Here is a 22,774-nt window from a genome sequence, read left to right on the forward strand (position 1 = left end):
TCGGCCAAGTATGGAGACAGAATGAGGCATCTGGTGGATCAAGAATGTAGCTTGAGGCAGTGCTGGTGGCCCTCACACTGACCCATGTGACACAGTCCATGTGCAGGCTCTCAAGCCACCCAGTGCCTCTGGCTTTCATCTTAGGTGCTTGCATGAGCTGGGCTTGGGGGCACATGCCTGTAATCTTGGTACTTAGGAGGCAGAGGCAGGCAGATGTGTAAGGCCAGCCTGGTCTACAAAGGAGTCTGGGGCAGAAGGCAGAGCTCACTCATGTCCACTGCATCACAAAAAACCCACAACAGGACAGGCCACACCTCAGCTCGAACCATGTTTTCCTTCCTGGGAAACTTCACCCTTCTGTGTGCAGCTTTGTTCACAATCTTACAAGTAGGGGCCAGAAGCAAGGACACTGGATGAGGCTGGACAAGCACCCACATTCCAGCTGCACTGTCCTGCACCCTGCTTGGGGAATAACAGAACTTACTTCATGCAGCACCAATCTAGAAAACAAGACATAGCTGGTTCCCCCAGAACATGCACGTGCAGACTCCTACAGGTTCTTCTCACACACACAGGGTGTAGGGCACACCAGACACCAACCTGCCTCTGCCCCTCAGTGTTGGGGTTGCCGCCACCATAACCAGCCTCACACCCAGGAGTCAGACCGTGACCCATGCTGCCCCTAATCACAGACAGACCAGAGTGGTAGCACTAAGGTTTATTGGGGTGTCCTAGTACAGACGCTGGGGCTTGCCCATGGTGCTCTTAATGTACAAAGCCCGGACGTTTTGCCAGTTCTTCTTGAGCAAGGACACCAAGAAATTGACAGCCAGGTGGATGTTGTAGACCAGCTCGTCATCAGTCATCTTCACGTGGCCAACAGCAACAGCCAGACACAGCACCTGTGTGGAGGGAAAAGTGGTCAGGCGTAAGAGCATGTGTGTGGCAGGCCTGTCCCTCTCCCTGCATGACTATTCAAGAATCCAGGAGACCAGAGCCGTCTATTCAGAAAGCTGCACAGCCACTTACACCACAGCACGCTTCACACTGTGAGCCCTCCCCACAGCCAGACCAACCTTCTTCATCTGGAACTTGATGGTGGATTTCACCTCATCAACTTTGGCCACCATGTTTTCATTGTGTGTCAGCAGGGAAGGGAACTTGCCAGCCTTGTTCAGGCCTGGGCCCAGGATACGTGGGATCTGCTTGATCAGAGACTCTGAGGCCAAAAAGGCATCATATTTCTTGGCTGGAAGGAGAAGCCATGGGCTACAGTTAGCCAGAAAAGCACTTGAATCAACCCTTTAAAATGGCCACCAGTTTGCCTGCCTGGGCCACACCCACTGAAGAACTCCATATGCAGCGTCACTGGTCCTTAGGTCTTGAACCAGAATAACCGAAGCCATGGCATGCTGCACAGGACCAAGGGGTTGTGATGGCCCCCACCTGTTGTGGGGGGGGGACTCTGCAATTAAAGCTCAACTTGGCACTGCAGGCCTACAACCAAGCCCAGCTTTTTGGGGAGCCCAGAGCAGCACTGCCACAGTGCAGCCAGTACCAGAGCAGATCATAAGTGCTTCCAAAGGCGGTAAAGTCCAACCTCTGGTAACATTGGTTGGAGAGTCTGCTAGCCCAAATTTGTAAGGAAACCTGGAGATGGTCTCCCTTGTCTGTAAAAGCGGGTGTGCCGTCACCTGCCAATACCTGGCCCTACTATAACCAAGTGCACGAGCCCACCTAGCCGCAGAGCTCAGGGCCTACCACCATGCAAGGCTAACCTAACCCACCATAGACTTTCTCCTTTGCGACCCTGCATTAACAAACACTGTCTGCTCTTCCAAAGATCCTGAGTTCAATTCCCAGCAACCACATGGTGGCTCACAACCATCTATAATGAGATCTGGTGCCCTCTTCTGGCCTGCGCATGTACATGCAGGTAGAACACTGTATACATAGTAATAAAGTCTTAAAAAAGAAAAAGCCACAAAACAAAGCCAATAGCTCGGCACAGGTCAACTTCACACAGTCGGGAAGGAAAAGGCCTCAGCCGACTGACCAAAAGCCCCCATCAGATCAGCCTGTAGTGCCACCCGATGTGAAGGGCACTTCTGGGCAGGAGCTCACGGCCTGCATTAAGGCCAAGCCGGCACCCCACCTTCGGTCATCAGGGCCAGAGCGGCAGCCAAGGGCTCCTGTGGCATCTCCCAAAATCGCGCCCCCGGAACCGCCTCAAGCTCCCCCGCCTGCCCCAACCCCAGGCGGCGGCGCCTACCCAGCTTCTTGACCAACTTCTTGTTCTTGTTCAGTTTCTTGAGCGCCTCGATGTCCATGTGGGGGATGTCCACGGCCTTGGCCTCATCGCAGTGCTGCTGGTCCCCCAGGACGCACACCGAGAACTTGGGGCGGGGGGTGGACTTGAGCCTGCGTTTGGGGTGGGAGAAGGTGGGGGGAAGGCAGGACACGACAGGTCACGCACCGGCCAGCCGCCGAGTGCCCAGCCGACCCTGAAGGGGTCCGCGATGGCAGCAAGCCCCGAGTCTTACCCGGAGGTCTGTGCAACGCCAGCCTGGCTTCTCAGGCGGGCGGGCGGGCTCGGCCGAGGCCTCCCCACGCCTCCCCTCTTGTTTTAAGACCCAGGGTGGGGGTCCGTCCAGCCTGCGCGCGGCAGGACGCCTGGACTACCCTGGCGCGTCAGTGTCCCCCCGCGGGCGCCTCGGGCTCGCCCAGGGCGGCCCCCGGGAGGCGGCGCGGGGACACTGAGGGCCGGGTGGGGTCAGAGCGGTGCCAACCTGACGGTGCCCGAGAAGCGTTTGTCCTTCTGAGGGTCATAGTTTTTCAGGCTGATCTGCAGCTCCACCGTCTCCAGAAACCTAAGCGAGAAGGGGGCGGCGGTGTGAGCCCCCGGGTCCCGCGGCGCCCGTCCCCGCCCCGTCCCCCTGCCCGGGGAGGCCCGCGCGTACTTGCGGCGTTTGCGCTGGTTCCCGTGCAGGACTTCCCGCACCGCCTCGTACAGGGTGTCGCGGGAGACTTTGCTGCTGTTGGAGAGAAGCGACGGCGCTCAGGGTCGGCCATGCTGGACGCCGGGCGAGCGCCGGACCCCCGCGGCGAGCCCCGTGGCATGCCGGGAAGCCGCTCCCGACGGGAGAAGCCGCAGGGACCGGGGCCCGAGTCCGGCCGCAGGGTGCCCGCGGGACACAGAGGTGCGCGGATGGCCCCGGATGGCGGCCCGGTAACTTCGGCCCGGTAACTACCTACCTCATGGCTTGCTCGAGCGGCGAGAACCGGAAAAAAAAAGAGAACCAGGGCGCTCTGCGCGTGCGCTGAAATAGAGCTCGTGTTCTCGCGAGACTCCCTGGTTCCGCCGCACGCCCCGCGCTTTGCCTCGCCCGAGGAGCGCTGCGGGTGGCGGCCGCTGGGGGGCGCCGGCCCGCGCGGCTGCACCGTGAGCACCGCGCTAGGACCGGCAGGCGGTGATGCGCCGCCGGGACTGTTGGGGTTCCGGGCTCCCAGCTAAGGGGCTGGGGCCGAAGCTGAGCATCGAGATCGGATTTCTGCCGCCCGACTTCCGATCTTCTGCCTGACCTTCCACAGTCGCCAGCAGAACCGTTTCCCTTCGTCGCCTAATGTGGTGTCCCGAGAAGAGGCACCACCGGGCAGCCGCCCCCTCTGGCCCCTGCGTTGTGCGACAGGCCAGCCGCCGCATGTGGGCAGAGGCACCGATGACAGGAATAGCTCGAGGAAAAGATCTGCAGGGCCGAAAAGCGTCCTGTGACTAGATTAGGATCAGATGCGCCCCATTTAAGCGTAGCGTAAGCCTCCACCTGGGAGGAGGCGCCCACCAGTCTGCCCTGGCCATCTTTATAAACCGCCCCCTGATTCAGCCCCCAGGCAAGATGGACATCGGACAAATGCGCCCGTTTTCTTAAATAGCCTGGACTCATTTTGTTGGTGTGTGTGTGTGTGTGTTTTGGTTTGTTTTTTGTTTTGTTTTGTTTTTTTTTTGGTTTTTCGAGACAGGGTTTCTCTGTGTAGCCTTGGCTATCCTGGACTCACTTTGTAGGCCAGGCTGGCCTTGAACTCACAGCGATCCGCCTGCCTCTCCTCCCGAGTGCTGGGATTGAAGGCGTGCGCCACCACCATTCAGCTGTGTTTATTTTTTTCAAGATACGGTTTCTCTGTGTAGCCCTGACCGACCTAGAACTCACTGTGTAGGACAGGCTGACCTCGAGCTCTGCCTCCTGAGTTTGGAGATTAAAGGTGTGTGCGCCCAGCTGTGCGATAGTTGTTTTTTGAGTGAGGTACCTGCCCAGGTGCTGAGGGAACGTGGATGTCACGTAGGTCTGCAGCAGGCACCCCGTGTCTTTTCTGCTCCCTTTTCAGCCCACGGTAGCCCAGGCTGTCCTTTAGATCCCAGCTGACATGTTAGCTCAGTGGGAGAGCATCAGCGCAGCAGGCCCAACACCCTGGATTCCAGGCCCAGCATTGAAACAAAAGTTATGGGCCCCAAGCCCTCCCTCAGCAGCAGTCACCCAGGGTGCTGCAAGCCTTGGTACTCAACAGGCAGCTCTGACAGGCCTGCCGTGGCAGGAGGGCAACACGTAGCCTGGCTGCCCATAGACTAAGTTCACAATTACACTTAACGGACTTCTCACGCCTCCTCACTGAACGGCGGTGGGTGGGGGCCGTGACCTAGGGGGGCGGAGGCACTGCTTCCAAGGACACAGGCGCTTCTGTTTGTGCTTTACAAATGTCCCTGCATCTGACATGTGTATGTTCGTACACATTTGTGTTGTGCATGCATGGGCACTCTGGGATGCAAACATGCCACTGCACAAATGTGGAGGTCGGAGGACAACCTTGGTCTCAGGCTAAGCTGGCCCCCAGCTTTGGGGGACTCTCCTGCACCCCCCCTCCCCGCCCCATTTTTCCGTAAGAACAGGGATTACATGGGTTCTGGAGAATCACATGAAGACCCTAGTGCACTCAGCCGACTGTCTCCCAGCCACACCCACAGACTTTTCTGGAACATGGTCTCTCATGTAGTTTAGGCTGGCCTTAAACTCTGTGCAGTTGAGGATGACTCTACCTGAGCGCTGGAATTACAGGGGTGAACTTTCTTCTTCTTCTTTTAAACTATTTTTAAAGAGATTTATTTATTTACAACATATACAGTGTTCTGCCTACATGTAGGCCTGTATACCAGAAGAGGGCATCAGATCACATTATAGATGCTTGTGAGCCACCATGTGGTTGCTGGGAATTCAACTCAGGACCTCTGGAAGAGCAGTGCCAAGGCTATAGAGAAACCCTGTCTGGGAGGAGTCACAACATACACCCAAGCACTAAAGATTCACGCTGAGTACACTGGAACCGGGCTTTCAAGTACACACGACCATGCACACTGACCCTCCACGGTCTCTGCACTGTGAGACGCGAGTAGCAGCCAGCTCTGAGCCTCAGGCCTCCTCTCTGCTTTTTGTGATGTCAAGATGGCCTCTGCACAGGCTGGATGTTGGGCAAGATGCAGCTGACTCCTGAGATGGCTGTGCTCAGTTCTGAGGCAAGAGGCCAGGGCAGCATGCCCCTGTGTGCAGTCAGTGGACCAGATGTCTCAGTGCCGCCTGCAGGGACTTCCTCAGGAAGGTGGTGTTGGGCTCTAGGGCCACAGCCAGGTCCAGGCTCTGCTGCTGTGTGATCTGGATAAGAGAACTCAGGTCAGGACTGCAGCAGGCAGCAGATGGTCACCCCATCTCCTCACCGCCCCCACAGGCTCTGGTAGGGATGGGGACCAGACGCTGAGGGCAGGCTTCCAGAAATCAATCTATTTTTTTCCCTTAAGACTGATTTATTTATGTATGACTGCTCTATTTGCATGTGTGCCTGCACACCAGAAGAGGGCCGCAGATCTCATTATAGATGGTTATGAGCCACCATGTGGCTGCTGGGAATCAAACTCAGGACCTCTGAAGAAAAGTCAGTGCTCTTAACCACTGAGTCATCTCTCTAGCCCCCTAAGTGATGGATCTTCTTTAGATTTATTTTATTGTGTATATGGGTGTTTTGTCTGAGGAAGGCATTAGAACCCATGGGACTGCAGTTACAGATGGTTGTGAGCAACCATGTGGATGCTGGGACTTGAACTCAGGACCCGTGGAAGAGCAGCCTTTCTACTCCTTACTCCTTGAGGTGAAGAAAGCATGGGAGGCCCTGGAATTCCACCAGCTGTAGAGCTCAGGGGAGCCCCACTGCTAGATGAGGGGGGGACCGGTCAGGTGTGTCTCACACAGTCCTCATGGCCCTCCCAGGCTACAGATGAGAAGAGAGGGTTTGGGGCACTGCCCTGAGCCCCCACGCTCTCTTTCTGACCTGTTCTTATGTTCCTGCTCATGGGGCTCCAGCTCCACATCTCCACTTGCTAAGCCCCACCCCTCAAACAAGACAACAGCACCGTCCCTCTGCAGGACCCAGGAACCCCAAAACTGCATAGCACACTCAGTTCTGAGCCCCACTTTTCTGGAATCATGAAATCACCAAATTAGCTGTGTGATGGCCATCTTGGGTAAAGAAGGAGCCTCCACTGAGGATCTGCACCCCACCACCCCGTCATACGCCTGTGGGGCACTATGTACTGGTAGATAACACATGAGGGCTCAGCCTCCTGTGGGCAGTGCTGCCCCTGGCCAGGTGGTCCTGGAGTATATAAAACGCAAGCTGAGGCCAGCATAGTGGCCCCGGCCTTCAATTCCACCACTCAGGAGGCAGAGGCGGAGTGTGAGGCCAACCTGGTCAACACAGAGGGTTCAGGCTAGCCAAATCTACAGTCTAGCAAGCACAAAGCCCTGTGTTCCATGCCCAGCACTGCATGAGCCAGGCACAGCAGTGCACCTGGTTATCCTGGCATTCAGGAGCTGGACACAGGAGAGTCATATGGGCAAGGTCATTTTGGCTGCAAGGAAAATTCAAGGCCACCTGAGCCTCATGAGATCTTGTCTAAAAACAAAACGAAAAGAAAAGCTGCCCGTGAGCTGCACGGCCTTCAGGACTGAGCTAATTAATCTCCTAGTCTCTCTCCCCTCATCTGTAAAATGGAGCTGCTACATACACTATGGGGCAGGACAACAGCCCAGCAGAACAGGAGGCCAAGGCAGCAGGTCTATAAGCCTAGCGAGCAAGCAGCAGGCCCTATCTTAAAGCAAAACCAAGAAAAAAGGAGTTGACAGCGTCTTGAGGGCTGATGCACAGGACAGGCTGCAGCTAACAGCGTCTGAGGGCTGATGCACAGGACAGGCTGCAGCTGACAGCCTCTGAGGGCTGATGCACAGGACAGGCTGCAGCTGACAGCGTCTGAGGGCTGATGCACAGGACAGGCTACGGACTGCACAACCTCAAAGGGCTTGGTACAGTGTTTGAACTGTAGCAAGGAAGTGCTGGCCTTGCCCCAGCCAGCACTGGTTCTCACACTGTTAGCTCCTGGCCACAGGAGCTACTTGCAGATCCCCAGGAAGGGAAATCCTGGCACACACGGTATTCCTGGCCAGGAACAGCCTTCCATCAACCCAGCATTTGGTTTCCACTGCTTTTTATGTCTTATGTGTTCTGGGATGGGAGTGAAACTCTCATATAACTTGGACTAGCCTTGAACTTACCCTTTTATCTTCCCTGTCACTTAAAAAAAAAAGTCTCAGGGCTAGAGGGATGGCTCAGAGCACTGACTGCTCTTCCAGAGGTCCTGAGTTCAATTCCCAGCCACTACATGGTGGCTCACAACCATCTGTAATGTGATCTGATGCCCTCTTCTGGCCTGCAAGGGTACATGCAGGCAGAATACTGTGTACAAAGTAAACAAATACATCTTTAAACTCTTGAAAAAAAACAAAACAAAAACAAAACAGCCAAGGAGCCTCCAGTATTCTAGGCTGGCCCTGAACTTTTCTTTTTTTGGGGGGTGGGGTGGTTTGAGACAGGGTTTCTCTTGCAGTCCTGGCTGTCCTGGACTAGCTTTGTAGACCAGGCTGGCCTCAAACTCACAGAGATCCACCTGCCTCTGCCTCCCAAGAGCTGGGACTGTATGTCTGCCACACCCAGTTTACAAAGCATTCGGAACTGAGCCCAGGTTTTGTGTATGCTAGGCAAGTACTCTGCCAATTGAGCTATATCCCCAGCGCCCCCGCCTTGATGATGATGATGATGATGATGATGGTGGTGGTGGTGGTGGTGGTGATGATGATGATGGTGATGGTGATGGTGATGCTGATGGTGATGCTGATGCTGATGCTGATGATCAGGGTATTTACACAGCCCTGGCTGTCCGGGAACTATGTAGACCAGGCTGGCCTCAAACACAAAGAGATTCACCTACCTCTGCCTCCCCAACGCTGGGCAATTACCACCATGCCTGGCCTTATTTATTTATTTTTGTATTGTGTATTTACCTCACTATGTGGCCCATACTGGCCTTGAGCTTACAGCAATCCTCCCGCCTCAGCCTGGCCCACACACAGACCATCCCCAGGTCCCAATCCCCAACAAAGCTTAGCTGCTCTCCTCCTCTGTCACCAGGTGCCTGTGCTCGGCTCCTCCTGCAGAAGGGTCAGCTTTAGGGGCAGGCCAGCATGCCCCCCAGCACCGTGCCCCCCAGCACCACCCACCCCCTGCAGCACCGCCCACAGACGCTGGCTGCCCACACTCACGCTGGCCTGGTACTTGGTCATCACCGTCAGCATCAGCTTGGCGTAGGCCATGGAGGCGGCGGCTGCTGGCCCCTCTGTGCAGAGCCTCTGCATCAAGACCCCGAACACCTCAGGGGACATCTCCACCTGCACACATGGGGACACGGGACAGCAGCGTCACAAGGCCAGGCCTGGGTTCAACCCAATCTCTCTATTTCCCAGCAGGCAGTGGAACAGAGCTCTAGGATGGGTCTAGATTGTTCCTCCACAAACCCAAGTGCTGAAGGCTTGGTCCCTGAGTGAGGTGCTGGGAGATGCCAGAGCCTTTAGGCCGCTGGGGGTTTGTCTAAAGGGGACAGCAGTAGCCTGGCCACCGCTCTCCCTTCACTTCTTCAGCTGCCGTGATCCCAGGCACCTTCCTATCACACGCTCCTTCTTCCATGTTGGTGCCTCAAACAGGAGCAACAGAGGCAACAGCAGGTAGAAGCCTCTGAGCCGTGAACCCACACCAACCTTTCTCCCCGCTATTTACCTCAGGCATTTTGTCATAGTAAGGGGAAGCTGACACACCACGTAAAGCCCCATCCCCACAGCTGGACAGCAGAGCTCAAAGTAACCAAGGGTGACAGCATCATGCATGGCTTCATAGAACAGCGGCTCTCGCCTGCCTCAGTGACTGAAGCCTGACTGAGGCGAGGGTCCGTCAGCTCTTTGTAGTAAGGAATGACCACTAGCGTCAGGTGGCGGTCTGCATTTCACGCACTTGAAATCTCCCTGCACTCAGGGTGCCTCCTCTCAGATCCAGAGACCCGGCGTGTCTATGAGGGCGTCTCCCAACACCGGTCCACTGAAGGAAGATCCTTCTTGAACGCAGGAGCCACCACCCCTCAGGCTGGGGTCCCCTGGCAGAATGAGCTGAGATTCCTCTCTCTGCGTGAGGACACAGTATAACCAGCGGCCTCAGCCCCTGCCTCACCGCACTTCCCCCAACATGACAGGCTGGACCCTTAAACTGGGAGCCAAAATCAAGCCTTCCCTCTTCAAGTTGACTTTGTGAGGTATTTTATCACAGCAACAAAAGTAATCATTGGCTGGGCGTGGTGGCGCACGCCTTTAATCCCAGCACTCGGGAGGCAGAGGCAGGCGGATCGCTGTGAGTTCGAGGTAAGCTTGGTCCACAAAGTGAGTCCAGGACAGCCAAGGCTATACAGGGAAACCCTGTCTTGAAAAACAAACAAACAAACAAACAAACAAAAAGAAAGAAAGAAAGAAAAGTAATCAATTATGTAATAAAAAAATGAAAGAAGCCAGTAGTGGTGTTGTAGCCCAAGTCCACCTTTCTATATAGTGAGTTCAAAGCCAGCCTGGCCTACATGAGACCCTGTCCCAAAATACTCATAGTGAGATACTATGATGATGGGGAATTTTGGTTGTTTGTTTTCTTGAGACAGGGTTTCTCTGTGTAGCCTTGGCTGTCCTGGAACTCTCTTTGTAGACCAGGCTGGCCTCAAACTCACAGCCTGCTTCTGCCTCCAGAGTGCAGAGAGCCCAGCCGATGGAGAAATTTTTAAAAAGATTTATTTATTATCTATACAATGTTCTGCCTGCATGTGCGCCTGCATGCCAGAAGAGGGCACCAGATCTCATTATAGATGGTTATGTGGGTGCCCCCAATGATAAGAGAATTTTAGGTGGTAATATAGAAAAATGCCAAAACAGACTTCTAAAAAAGGGGTTGGGTTGGGGATGTGGCTCATGACTGGCGTGCATGAAGCCCTGGGTCAGTAAGTACCTAGCATCACATCAATAGGGCATGGGGACGCAGACCTGTGATGCAAGGTAGACGCAGGAGGAGTCACCCTGCACTGCGCTACATGGTGAGCTCATGGTTACTCTGGGCTACAAAAGACTCTATCAAAAACAAAAAACAAAGGGCTGGAGAGATGGTTCAGCAGTTAAGAGCACTGGCTGCTCTTCCAGAGGACCTGAGTTCAATTCCCAGCAACCACATGGTGGCTCACAACCATCTATAATGTGATCTGATGACCTCTCCTGGTGTACAGTTGTACATGCAGGCAGAACACTGTATACATAATAAATAAATAAACAAAAACAAACAAAGAAAAAAGGAAAGTAAAAGTAAAAAAGGTAAAAGCAAAGTACAGCCACCTATAGTCTCTCAGGCCTGTAACCCCAGTACTTGGGTGGCTGAGGCAGGAGGATCTTAAATTCCATGATAGCAGCTGGGTGTGGTAGTGCATGCCTTTAATCCCAGCACTTAAGAGGCAGAGGCAGGTGGATCACTGTAGGTTCAAGGCCAGCCTGGTCTACAAAGTGAGTTCAGGACAGCCAAGATAACACAGAGAAACCCTGTCTATTAAAAAAAAAAAAAAATCCATGATAGCCTGAGCTACAAACACAGTGAAACAGTGAAACCTTGTGTCCAAAACCAAGGGCTGGAACTATGCCTCCAAAGCAGAACACCTGCCTAGCATGTATGGCTCAAACCCCAGCTGGACAGGCAAGACTCAAGTTCAGGGAGCCCAGGGCTAGTGAGCACACCCCTCACACACACAGCACACACCCTGAGGAGCAGGAAAGGTGAGTTGAAGGCCTGCCTCTGCTGTTGAGCTTTTAAAGCTACAACTCTAAGTGGGTGTGGTAGGACACACCTGTATTCCCAGCATGAGGGAGAAGGACCAGGAGGAGTTCAAGGACCCCCTCCACTACATAGGGGGTTCCAGGCCAGCCCGGGCATGCGAGAGAGAAGGGGAGAGACTCCAGCCCCAAGTGCTACTAAGAGAGAGAGCTAGGTGAGCAGGGACCAGCGTGTGTCCTCACCTGCAGCTGCAGGGCCCAGCACAAACACTTAGCTGGAAGGCAGCGGCCTGCCCACCCGCCTAACACAGCCGCCCGGGTCCCACCCAGCCTCTCACGGCAGCCACTCACCTGCCGCTCCAGCAGCGCCTGCAACACCAGGAACGCCTCCTCCCTCCAGGCCAGCTCCAGGACATGCCTGCAGAGGACACCTGGTAAGGCCTGTCCTCCCACCACACCAGGGCCACAGAGCAGGCACCAGCCCCAGCACTGCAGCTGCAGACCCCAGAACCTTAACTGTCTGTGCAGAGCGGAAGCTGTGTAGGGTCTGAAGGGAACTGGTCAGCGAGCAGTGCCTGGTATTATTTGAGAAGTACCTTTCCCTCCCTCTTGACCCACTAGACATGATTTCTCTCTCTCTCTCTCCCTCTCTCTCTCTCCCTCCCTCCCTCTCTTTTCAAGATTTAGTTACTAACTTTATGTATATGAGTGCTCTATCTGCACTGACACCTGCATGCCAGAAGAGGGCATCAGATCCCAGCATAGGTATAGATGCTTGTAAGTTGCCATGTGGTGGTCTGAACTTGAACTCAGGACCTCTGGAAGAGCAGACAGTGTTCTTAACAGATGGCTTAACCTCTGAGCCATCTCTCCAGCCCTGTTTTTTTGTTTGTTTGTTTGTTTGTTTTGTTTTTTGTTTTTATTTTTCAAAAAAAGAACGACTCACAAGCCAGTTGTAGGCGTGGTGGTGCACACCTGCAAAGGCAGGGAGATCTCAAGTTCGAGACCAGCCTGGTCTACAAATTTAGTTTCAGGACGGCCGAGGCTACACAGAGAAACTCTGTCTCAGAAAATCAAAAGGACCCACTTTGTAGCCTAGGCTGTCCTGGAACTCAAAGCACTCTTTCTGCCTCACTTCCTCCTGAGTGCTGAAATTTGATGCATGAGCCCGCAATCAGCCTTCTATTTTACGCCTGGCTATGGAATGTTTTCCCTATTTATTTCAGGCGCACCTACCCTGCTTCCACCATGACGAGGTCAGACATGGTGGCAAGCACCTTTCCCCACTATCGTCTCTCCAGCCTCATTTTGTGTTTTGCTTTTAAGCTTTTTATTCTTTTTTTTTTGGGGGGGGGCGGCGGGTTTTAAGACAGGGTCTCTCTGTGTGTCCCGGCTGTCCCGGAACTCTCTTTGTAGACCAGGCTAGCCTCGAACTCACAGTGATCCATCTGCCTCTGCCTCCCAAGTGCTGGGATTAAAGGCGTGCGCCACCACGCCCGGCTTAGATTTTTATTCTTTTTAACTATGGGTACCTGTGTGGTTCACCTAAGTTCAGGTGGCCAGGAAGGCTGCTGGCGTCAGAGCCTCTCAAGCTGGAGTTACAGGGAGCCGTGAGCCACCTGACATGGGTGCTGGGAGCCAAACTTGGGTCTTGTGCAAGAAGAGCACACTGCCCCAGGCCCTACATCTTTGCTTAGGAAACAATATAGCCCAGGCTGGCCCTAAACTCGTCACATGGCCAAGGCTGGTCTTAAACTCCTGATCTTCCTGCCTCCACTTCCCAAGTGATAGATTATAGGCCCACACTAATGCCCAGCCAATCTTCAGTTTTACAGCCTAAATTTAATGCCAATTTCGAGCACCTATTACATACTAGAAATAGGACATCTATTTTGGTGCTGGGCCTCACATGTGCTAAACATGTGCTCCCCCACTGAGCAACACCTAGCGCCTTGGATGTCAGAGCTCCTGTGAACTTGCTATATGCACTACCACACGCACTACCTAGAAACCCTACAGAGTGACTACCAGGATCAGAGAGGAGGGGTGAGGAGGTCAGGCCCGGGTGTGCCACCATGTACTTGTTATCCTAGCACTTGGGAGGTAGATGGATGAGAGTTCAAGGCTAGCCTCAGCTACAAAGTTATGCTCAAGGCCAGCCTGGGCTACATGGACCCCTGCCTCAAAAATAATACATAAATAAATAAATAAACAAACAAACACAAGCTTGAACTTGAGTCCACCCATCTAAGTCAATAAGCAAGGCTGGGACTGAGCTAATGTCTGACTCTGGGAGCAAGGCAACACGTCCTGGCTAAGCTGAGCTACTTCTGAGAGGGACCTCCAGCTTTTGTCTGCTTGACCCCAGTGCCATGGCGTGCTTGTGCGCGCGCGCATGTGCTGCTGGGGATGGAACCATGGCCTCAGCATGCTGGCCTGGCCAGGGAGAAGGTGGGGTGGGGTTAGCATCAGAGCCTTCACACTCACCCCAGGATCTGCACTTGCATGTCCGGCTCCAGGGACTCATCCTTTGTAAGGGAACACAGTAACTCGGTCTGGGTGGGGCCTGGGAGGAAACAGGAAAGGAGAGAGGGCTTAGGGGAGGGCAGGCAAAGGCTGACTGGGACACGGTGCCCCACTGTCAGGGAAGGAGCCACCATTTACTCAGTGTAGTCCCAACTCCCAGCAGGCCCCCTGGGCACAGAGGAGCCTGGGGCTGCTTCTGCACTCACCTAAGCCTGGGTCCTGGAGCAGGGGACAGAGGACAGCCTTGCAGACTGGGTAGGTGTACTTCACACAGAAGGAGATGAGGGCAACTCTGAGCAGCCTGGAGGCAGAGGACGGCAGCGAGAGGATCTAGTCACCAGGGAGGGGGCGGAGTCACTTCTTCCCTTCAGAAGGGTACATCTCACACATGTTTCAGATGGGGTGGGGGGAAGCCAAGTGTCTGTAGCTCCCTAGGATCGCACTGGCTGGGGCCCACCCCTCCGCCCCTCTCCCAAACCCCCTTCCTGGTGCCCCCTGAACCCACCCGGTCCAGGAAGAGGCTCCTGGCCAGCACAGAGGCACTGCTGATGCTGAGGGCTGGCGTGAGACCCAGCAGGCGGCTGCAGAACTGAAGGAGGCCTTCGTCAGGGAGCTGGGGCAGTTGCAGCTGGCTGCACAGCAACTCCATCTGTGCAGGGGACACCAAGGACACTCAACTGGTTCTGCGGGGCTAACGAGCCCAGTGGGCAACAGAAAGGGCAGAGCAAGGACGTGAGGGAGGGGGAGCAGGGGAGAGGAGGGAGAGCTGCCACAGTGGGAGGGAGTGAGGACTAGGGAAAGACTCAAGGTGGACCCTACGGCAGGGGGAAGGGGCTGGAGAGAATGCAAGCCCCTCCCCCCGAGCTCCATGGGAGGTGGGGAAACTGAGGCAGGTGCAGAGGTAGACCTCAGGGCCAGGCCTGGCTCACCTGGCTGGGATTACATTCATGGAGGAACTTCAGATCCACTGGGGGCATCTCTTCCAACCCCTCCAGGCCCTGGGGAGGCAAATCCTGAGTAAGGGCTGGCAGGGTGCTTGTGACAGGTCACAGCGCCCGCTCTTGGTAGGACTTCCCGGGGGATGACGGCCTGTCCGAACTTGGCCCTGTGGTGACTGTCCTCACAGAGCTCCCTCCTACCCAGCCCCATGCCAGGTTCCATGATCTGGGGCTTCCCCGGGCGCAGCTAAGGTACAGACAGAAGCCAGAAGGCTGTGGTGAACAGGGAGAGCCGGTCACCTCCTGGAAGGCCCTCAGCAGCTGCTGCAGCCTGGGTACCTGATCCTGTGGGGAAGAGAGCAATCATTACCCATGTGGTCCAGGTGGACCTCCCAGCCCCCTCTGAGGAAAACACATGAGCAAGAGCAAGAAAAGGCTAACTGCTCCCTCAGAGGCCTGGGTTCAGCGCCCAGCACCCACACTGGACCGCTCGCTCCCAGTCACCTGCTTTTGTAGCTCTAGCTCACAAGACCACACCCTCTTCTGGCCTCCGTGGACACCACACGCGTGTGGTACACACAGACACGCAGGCCGACACATAAACAAAAACCTTAACAGGGTGTAAGGACCAACAGCAGCTGGTGGGCAACCAGGCTGTGTGAGGGCCAGCCCACTGCTTTGTCTTGTCTGCGTCCAACCCCAACAGGAAGGTAGACTCAGCGTGTGCAGGCTGGCTGGCTCCTGGCATGACTCCACCACCTCACAGAGCAGGAGAGGCTGAACCCTCAGATCGCACACCGTACACCATGAGGACAGGTGATTCCGGCTCCTAGTAACTCCCTCCTCACCTCCACAACCCACCCTCCTCATCCTCCACAACCCACCCTCCTCATCCTCCACAACCCACCCTCCTCATCCTCCACAACCCACCCTCCTCATCCTCCACAACCCACCCTCCTCATCCTCCACAACCCACCCTCCTCATCCTCCACAACCCACCCTCCTCATCCACAACCCACCCTCCTCATCCTCCACAACCCACCCTCCTCATCTCCACAACCCACCCCCATCCCTGTTCCATGTACTATACAGAGAGGTGCCTGTCGGGAAACGCGTCTCAAGCGGAGTTCACCATTACCCTGAAGGACATCCTGAAACCACTTCCCAACCACTGTACCTGGACAACGGCGGGCAAGGCCACACCCTCAGCTGGACCGTTGGCCTTCTCCGCAAGCGGGCTGGTCTGAGGCGGCTCAACTTCAGCTGACACACCTCCTGCCCCATCTGACGGGGACTGCAAGGACTCCAGCTCCGGTCTCTCTTCCAGGTCCTTCCCTTCGGCCACTGACTCCTCCTCACAACCCCGAAACCTTTTAGGGGTTCTCTGTGACCCAGGGCTGGCAGGCTCTTCCTCCGGCTCCTTCCTCCGTTTCCTACAAAGCTGAGAAGGCCTGTCCTCTTGTTCAGGATCTGGAGCCAGGGACAATTTCAGGCCCCGACCGCCCTGGTCCAGGCGCCGACACAGGTCTCGGAGCCGTGACTGACAGCTCGTAGATAACGGAGAGGCTTCCTCCACAGAGACGCCGGCACCCACATCCCTCCGCAGCAGCTCCCTGAGGGCGCGGAGCCAGGCGTCAGGGGTGGATGCTGTGTCCTGCTGGGCAAGCTGCAGCAGAGAATAGAGGCCGCTTTCCGGTAACAAGGGTCGAACAGCCATCAACAGGGACATCAGATTCTTCAGGCACACCCCAGGCAACCGCAGCAACAGTGGGACCCTGAGAACGAAGGGTTTTTATTTTCTAAGTTGAGGAACTCACTTAAGTAACCCAGGCTGGCCTTGACCTCTCAACCCTCCGCCTTAGTGCCCTAGGTGCTGATTACAGGCATGCGCCATACGGGTCGGGTTAGACTTGGTAAGGCGTTGAGCACTGGCAGGGAAGAGCCAGTGAGCGGATGGTGGTGCTGCAAGAGCTGCTGCTGAGGACAGGGGGCCAGGTGTGTTGGCGCACGCCTTTAATCCTGGCACTCCGGAGGCAGAGGCAGGCAGGTTGCTGTGAGTTCAAGGCCAGCCTGGTCTACAAAGTGAGCCTGGGGACTGCCAGGGCTACACAGAAAGACTGTTTCAAAACCACCATCACCACCACAACAACAACAACCAAGGGCTGAAGACATGATTCAGAGGTTAAGAGCACTGACTGCTCTTCCAGAGGTCCTGAGTTCAATTCCCAACAACCACGTGATAGCCCACAACCATCTATAATGTGATCTGGTGCCCTCTTCTGGTCTGCATGTGTACATGCAGGCAAAACATTATTATATACATAACAAAATAAATAGATCTTAAAAAAAAAACAAAAACAATCAATAACCAAGAGTTGCTGAAGGATGGAGAGGGAACAGGAGAGTCAGGATCTGCATGAGGCCCTGTTCTTAGCCCTCTAGTGCAGCTAAAAGCTGTGCCAGACCCAGGAGCAGAAAGGGCTTCACAGAGCAAGTGGGACACGAAACAGAAGGAACTGTGTCATAACCCCTTAGCCCACCCTTTACAGCTGCTGAGTGGCCAGCTGTGCAAGTAACTGGCATTCTCTCACTCAACCCTGTCTTTCGGGGGTCCCCAGGGCCCCATGCGCCCGGCGCTCTAGGATTCTAAGGCAGCAGTCCAGAGCCGGTGTGACCAGAAGCAAGCGACTGTGTCTCCACTCCACCTGTGACAGGGTCATTTATCATCACACAGAGGCCCTCGGCTTGTGAGGCTGTATTTTAACACAGACGTCCACAAGACTTAAGCGAATCTGTATTGGAGGTGTTTTTTTTTTAATTAAGATTTATTTATTATTTCTACAGTATTCTTCCCGCATGTGTGCCTGCACACTAGAAGAGGGCATCAGATCACATTATAGATGGTTGTGAACCACCACGTGGTTGCTGTGAATTGAACGCAGGACATTTGGAAGAACAGTCAGTGCTCATTTGTTTTGTTTTGTTTTTTTGAGACAAGGTTCTCTGTGTAGCCTTGGCTGTCCTGGGCTCCCTTTGTAGACCAGGCTGGCCTCCAACAGCGATCCGCCTGCCTCTGCCTCCCGAGTGCTGGTATTAAAGGTGTGCGCCACCACGCCCGGCTCAACAGTCAGTGCTCTTAACCTTTGAGCCATCTCTCCAGCGCCCTGGAGGTCCATTATTATTATTATTATTATTATTATTATTATTATTAATTTTAATGTTTTGACAAGGGTTTTTCTATGCAGCCCCTGGCTGGCCTTGAACTTGAAGAGATCCTCGTGCCTCTGCCTCCGGAACGCTAGACTGACTTAAATGCGTGCACCACCAGCTCAGCAACTGACTTTTTAAAAAAGGATGGATGTAGGCAAACAAAATCAAGTCCGCCTGACGAAAGACGTGTCTCAGGCCGGAGTTGGGGCGCACGCTTGTACTCCTAGCACTCAGGAGCCGGCTACAGGAGTTCGAAGCTAGCCTGACTCAACTGGACAAAGATGCAGGTGGTAGGGGCCACGGGCGGGGACTCACAGCTCCAGGCGGCCGTCGGGGCCCCGCACCTCGGGCTCTGCGCGGCCCAGCGCCTCCAGGAAGCCGGCCCAAGGGAAGTGCTCCGCGCGGCGGCCCAGGGCGCGCAGAACCCCCAGCCCGCGCCGCGCGCCCTCGGGCCCGGCCTGCAGCGCCTGCAACAGGAGGCGGGCGGGGGCCTCCAGGGTCTCCCAGGGCGCCGCCCCCGCAGGGGCCTCGGTGTCCGACGCCGACCTCTCCAGCGCAGAGCCGAGGCGGGGCGGCGGCCAGAACACGCCGGGCCTGGGCGATTCTCAGCCCGCGAAAAGATCCCGGCCCGGGAGAATCAGGGAGGACCACAGCAGGGCCTGGGAGAGCGGGGCTTCGCGCTCGCGGAGGGACCGGAAAGGGCGTGGATGTCGGGAGGGGCGGGGCCAGCCGCTAACCAGACCGGTAAGAGACCGGACCCGGAAAGGGGCGTGGCCTAGGGGCGGGGCGAGGGCACCAGGAAGGCGCTTAACCAGCAAATATAAGTGGGTTAGGGGCGCGGTCAATTTCAGCGGCTGCAGCTAATCCGGCTCAGGACTTGGTGGAGGGTACTAGACTCCACGTCTTTTTTTATTTTTATTTTTTATAACTTTCTAGGTACTATTTTAAAATATTTATTTAGTTATTTTACATATACGAGTGATCCATCTGCATGTACACCTGCTGCCAGAAGAGGGCATCAGATCCCAGTATAGATGGTTGTGAGCCACCGTGTGGTTGCTGGGAATCGAATTCAGAACCTCTGGAAGAAGCAGCCAGTGCTCTTAACCGCTGAGCCATCTCTCCAGCTGCTTCTCCATTTTTCCTTTTTCTGTGTATGTGTGTGCCTGTGTATATGTACAGGGGGCCAAGTGTGTGCAGGATCCTGTGTTACAGGCCACTGAGACTTCCCACTGCATTCTGGGAAAAAAACCCCAGTCTCCTACAAGAACAGTGACCATTCTTAACCACTGAGTCATCTCTCCAGCTCCAACCCCTTTACATTTTTTTAGTTTTAATCATGTTGGGGGGGTGGGGTATATGCAAGTGTGGGTGGGGTGTATGTGTGTGCATATATAGGATACGCGCGCCCCTGGAGGGTGGGAGTCTTTGGAGCTGGAGTTCTGAACCGCGATAGGACAGCAATATAGGCTCTTAACCGATGAGCCCTCTCTCTCTCCAGCTACAAACTGTCAGATACTTGGACTGTGATAACTACTTTGAGGAAGAATAAAGAAGAGATAAAGCGAGATGCCTTATAACAGGATGACGAGGCAAGATGAACCCGATAAAGCTCGGGTCAGTGAGCCTGTAGTGAGGTCACTGCGGGAAGAGAAGAAATAGTGCAGTGGCCCTGGGCAGCGGGGTGGAGTCAGAGAGTTCACCAGGCTTGAGGTCAAACAGAAGACATTGGCTCTCTGCCCTGAGTGCCTTGGGAAGCCACGGCCAGTATTTTGAACTGATGTTAATTTGGGCCAAAACTATTTGTTCTAAGAGGATGAGTTTGAGGAACCTTCTGGGCCAAAAAATAATAAATAAAAATAAAAGCTTTTCTTCTAGGAACCGTCTCTCTCCGGGAAGTGGCTTGGAGTAGATTTCTGGTGTTCTAGAGAGGAGCTGTGGGGAAGGTGGGCCCTGAGAAATAGAGCCAGGAGGGACCAGGAGTGCCAGAGAGCCTGCCACCCCCCACCCCACCCCCTGTCCCCGCTCCGAGCCCCAGCTGTGGTCTCACCCCCTAAGGGTCTGCATTGAGCCATCTGGGCAGAACTGGAGTGGAGTTCTAAACCTGGCTCTGGGACCCTGGAAGATTCTAACCCTTTCCAGGCTCAGGGAGGTCCAGGACAGTACATCCTTGTGCTCTGAGGAGTGTACAGGGAAGTCTCTCAGAAGCCAAGCACAACAGATGGCCCCTGAGGACAACTGTTAGACAGCACTGGGAGAGCTCAGTTCTATTTTATTGGTTTTTCTCCCAAAATCCTTCTACAAAACAGTAAAGTTTAAAAAACAAAACCACAAAAACTGGGGCTTGGAGAGACGGCTCAGGGGTTAAGAGCACTGACTGCTCTTTCAGAGGTCATGAGTTCAATTCCCAGCACAAGGGGGCTCACAACCATCTGTAATGTGATCTGATGCCCTCTTCTGGTGGGCAGATGTACATGCAGGCAAAGCACTATGTACATAATAAATAAATAAATCTTAAAAACAAAACAAAAACAAAAACCCACGACAACCAAGTCAGCTTAAGAAAGAGTTGACTTGGGCGTATGGTTCCACAAGCCTGGAGGCCCACGATGGCTCGAGGGCTGGAGTGGGAACATCTGATCTTAAACTACAGAGAGCAAACTGGGAATGGCACGTGGCTTCGAACCCTCAAAGCTTGTCCTGGGTGACATACTTCATCTAGCAAGGCCATGCTTCCTAAACCTAAATAGTGACACCAACTGGGGACCAAGTGACCAGGGGGCTCTGGCAGGAACTGCTGTGGGTGTATTCAGTGAGAGTTGAAAGCCCGTGGCCTTTCCCCCAAATGGAGAACTGGAAGCAGTTCAGGTTGAGAGGCAGTAAAAGGAGGGATGGACCATCAACTTCAGGCTGTGTTTTTCCAGGAGAAAAGGCCTCTCAAGACTGGCAGCTAGTGTTGCCAAAGACATACACTGTTCGGCTAGGATCTCCCAGTAGTTGACATTTATACCACCGTCTTCCAGCAGGTGGCAGTGAAGTGCCTTAAGGGAGCCCCCTTCTAGACTTCTGTCTGGGGCCGCCGGCTGAGGAATCTTTTTTTTTTTTTCTTCCTTTTTTTCAACGAATCTTTGCTAGTAACTTCCAAGGGAGGAGGTCACAGATAAGCCTCAGATGTGCTTCTGTGGGTGGCCTTAGGAGGGGGCAGCTGCCGGACAATGGATTTTGAGAGAGCAGACCAGAGGGACCTATTATGGACACTTGTGGCCAGCTTCTCGGAGGCCAGCCTGGGTAGTGAGAGCACAGGGGAGTTCTCGCCTTAAATCCAGGACAAACTAGGTTCTTCTCAGTCTCCACATAACCCTTCTAGGCCCAGAACCCTCAAAGCACATAAGTGGCAGCCGAAATCCCTCAAAACAACGGTCCTCTCCTCTTCCAGAAACTACCGCCAGGATGGCTCCATGGGCTGGCCCCGTGGGAGCTCTCTGGCTTCCCTTTCCTGGCCCCTACGTGACGCCAGCCATGGCAGCACCTGTGCTGGATGCTTTGGGTGACTTTTGTTTTGTTTTGAGACAAGCTGTCATGACGTAGCTGTGGCTGGAATCTTCTGGAATCTTGCGGCGTAAATCGAGTTGTAGCTGGTCTTTGCTATCGTATGGGCTATCCTCCTTCCCGCCTTTCATCCATCTGGGGGAGGGGGCCCTAGAATTTATGTCCCCTCTGAAAAGTTCCCAGAATTCCTAACGTCACACAGTTGCAGAAACTATCTGCAGCTGGCAAAAGCCACATCTCTGCTGGAGCACGGGGCAAATCAGCCCCGCATCCCGACACCTGGGATTAAAATCAAAGCATACTCTTATCATAGTCCTGTGTTTTATAAAGGAACCAAAATTCCAGAATTCTCGCTACATCAAGCTGGTCTCAAACTCTCCCCACTTCTGCCTCTGCTTCCTAAGTACTGGGATTAAAGGTGTGCACACCCCACACACGACTTCTTCCTCCTCCTCCTCCTCCTCCTCCTCCTCTTCTTCTTCTTCTAATGTTTTGGGGTTGTTTTGGTTTAATCTTCTGAGACACGGTTTCATGTTGCTCAGGCTGGCCTCGAATTTTCCATGTAGCCAAGGACAACATTGAAGCTCCGTTCTCGCTGCCTCCTCCACCTGAATGCCGGATTGCAGCTGGGTGACATCACACTGGGGATGGAGCTCAGAGCGCTGCCAACTGAGCCATCATCCCAGCCCTAAAGCACATGTTTTCTCTTTTCTTTTTTTTTTCCTTTTGAAGATTTGTTCTTTTTTGTTTGTTTTTCTTTTTTTTTCTTTTCTTTTTCTTTCTTTCTTTCTTTTTTTTTTTTTTTAATTTTTTATTTTTTTGAGACAGAGTTTCTCTGTGTAGCCTTGGCTGTCCTGGACTCCCTTTGTAGACCAGGCTGGCCTCCAACTCACAATGATCCGCCTGCCTCTGCCTCCCGAGTGCTGGGATTACAAGTGTGCATCACCACACCCGGCCTCTGTTTTTTTGTTTTTCTTTTTTTCTTTTCTTTTTGTTTTTTGTTTTTTTGGTTTTTCGAGACAGGGTCTCTCTGTGTTAGCCTTGGCTGTCCTGGACTCACTTTGTAGACCAGGCTGGCCTCGAACTCACAGTGATCCGCCCGCCTCTGCCTCCCGAGTGCTGGGATTAAAGGTGTGCGCCACCACGCCCAGCTTTGTTTTTTTGTTTTTCAAGACAGTGTTTCTCTGTGTAGCCTTGGCTGTCCTGTACTTGCTTTGTAGACCACGCTGGCCTCAAAGTCGTAGCGATTCACCTGCCTCTGCCTCCTGAGTGCTGGCATTAAAG

General features: G+C 54.2%; 2 protein-coding genes across 2 annotated transcripts; both read right to left on the reverse strand.

The window, feature by feature from the left end:
• Nucleotides 1–703: 703 nt before the first annotated feature.
• RPL10A (ribosomal protein L10a) lies at nucleotides 704–3,392 on the reverse strand. Its single transcript, XM_084754877.1, has 6 exons — nucleotides 3,256–3,392; nucleotides 2,961–3,035; nucleotides 2,790–2,870; nucleotides 2,273–2,421; nucleotides 1,077–1,249; nucleotides 704–902 (listed from the first exon to the last, which is right to left on the reverse strand). The coding sequence occupies exons 1-6, from the start codon at nucleotides 3,258–3,260 to the stop codon at nucleotides 732–734; spliced, it is 654 nt and encodes a 217-aa protein (XP_084611003.1). The 5' UTR covers nucleotides 3,261–3,392; the 3' UTR covers nucleotides 704–731.
• Nucleotides 3,393–5,134: 1,742 nt separating this feature from the next.
• FANCE (FA complementation group E) lies at nucleotides 5,135–18,546 on the reverse strand (the record flags this gene model as incomplete). Its single annotated transcript, XM_084755216.1, has 10 exons — nucleotides 5,135–5,696; nucleotides 8,691–8,816; nucleotides 11,619–11,685; nucleotides 13,755–13,833; nucleotides 14,000–14,123; nucleotides 14,299–14,442; nucleotides 14,723–14,791; nucleotides 15,032–15,076; nucleotides 15,909–16,506; nucleotides 18,257–18,546. Coding segments are annotated over 10 exons (1,644 nt in total), but the record flags the coding sequence as incomplete, so codon positions are not given.
• Nucleotides 18,547–22,774: the final 4,228 nt, after the last annotated feature.

The sequence above is a fragment of the Acomys minous genome, assembly GCF_964271855.1.
Source record: "Acomys minous genome assembly, chromosome: 13".
Lineage (NCBI taxonomy): Eukaryota > Metazoa > Chordata > Mammalia > Rodentia > Muridae > Acomys > Acomys minous.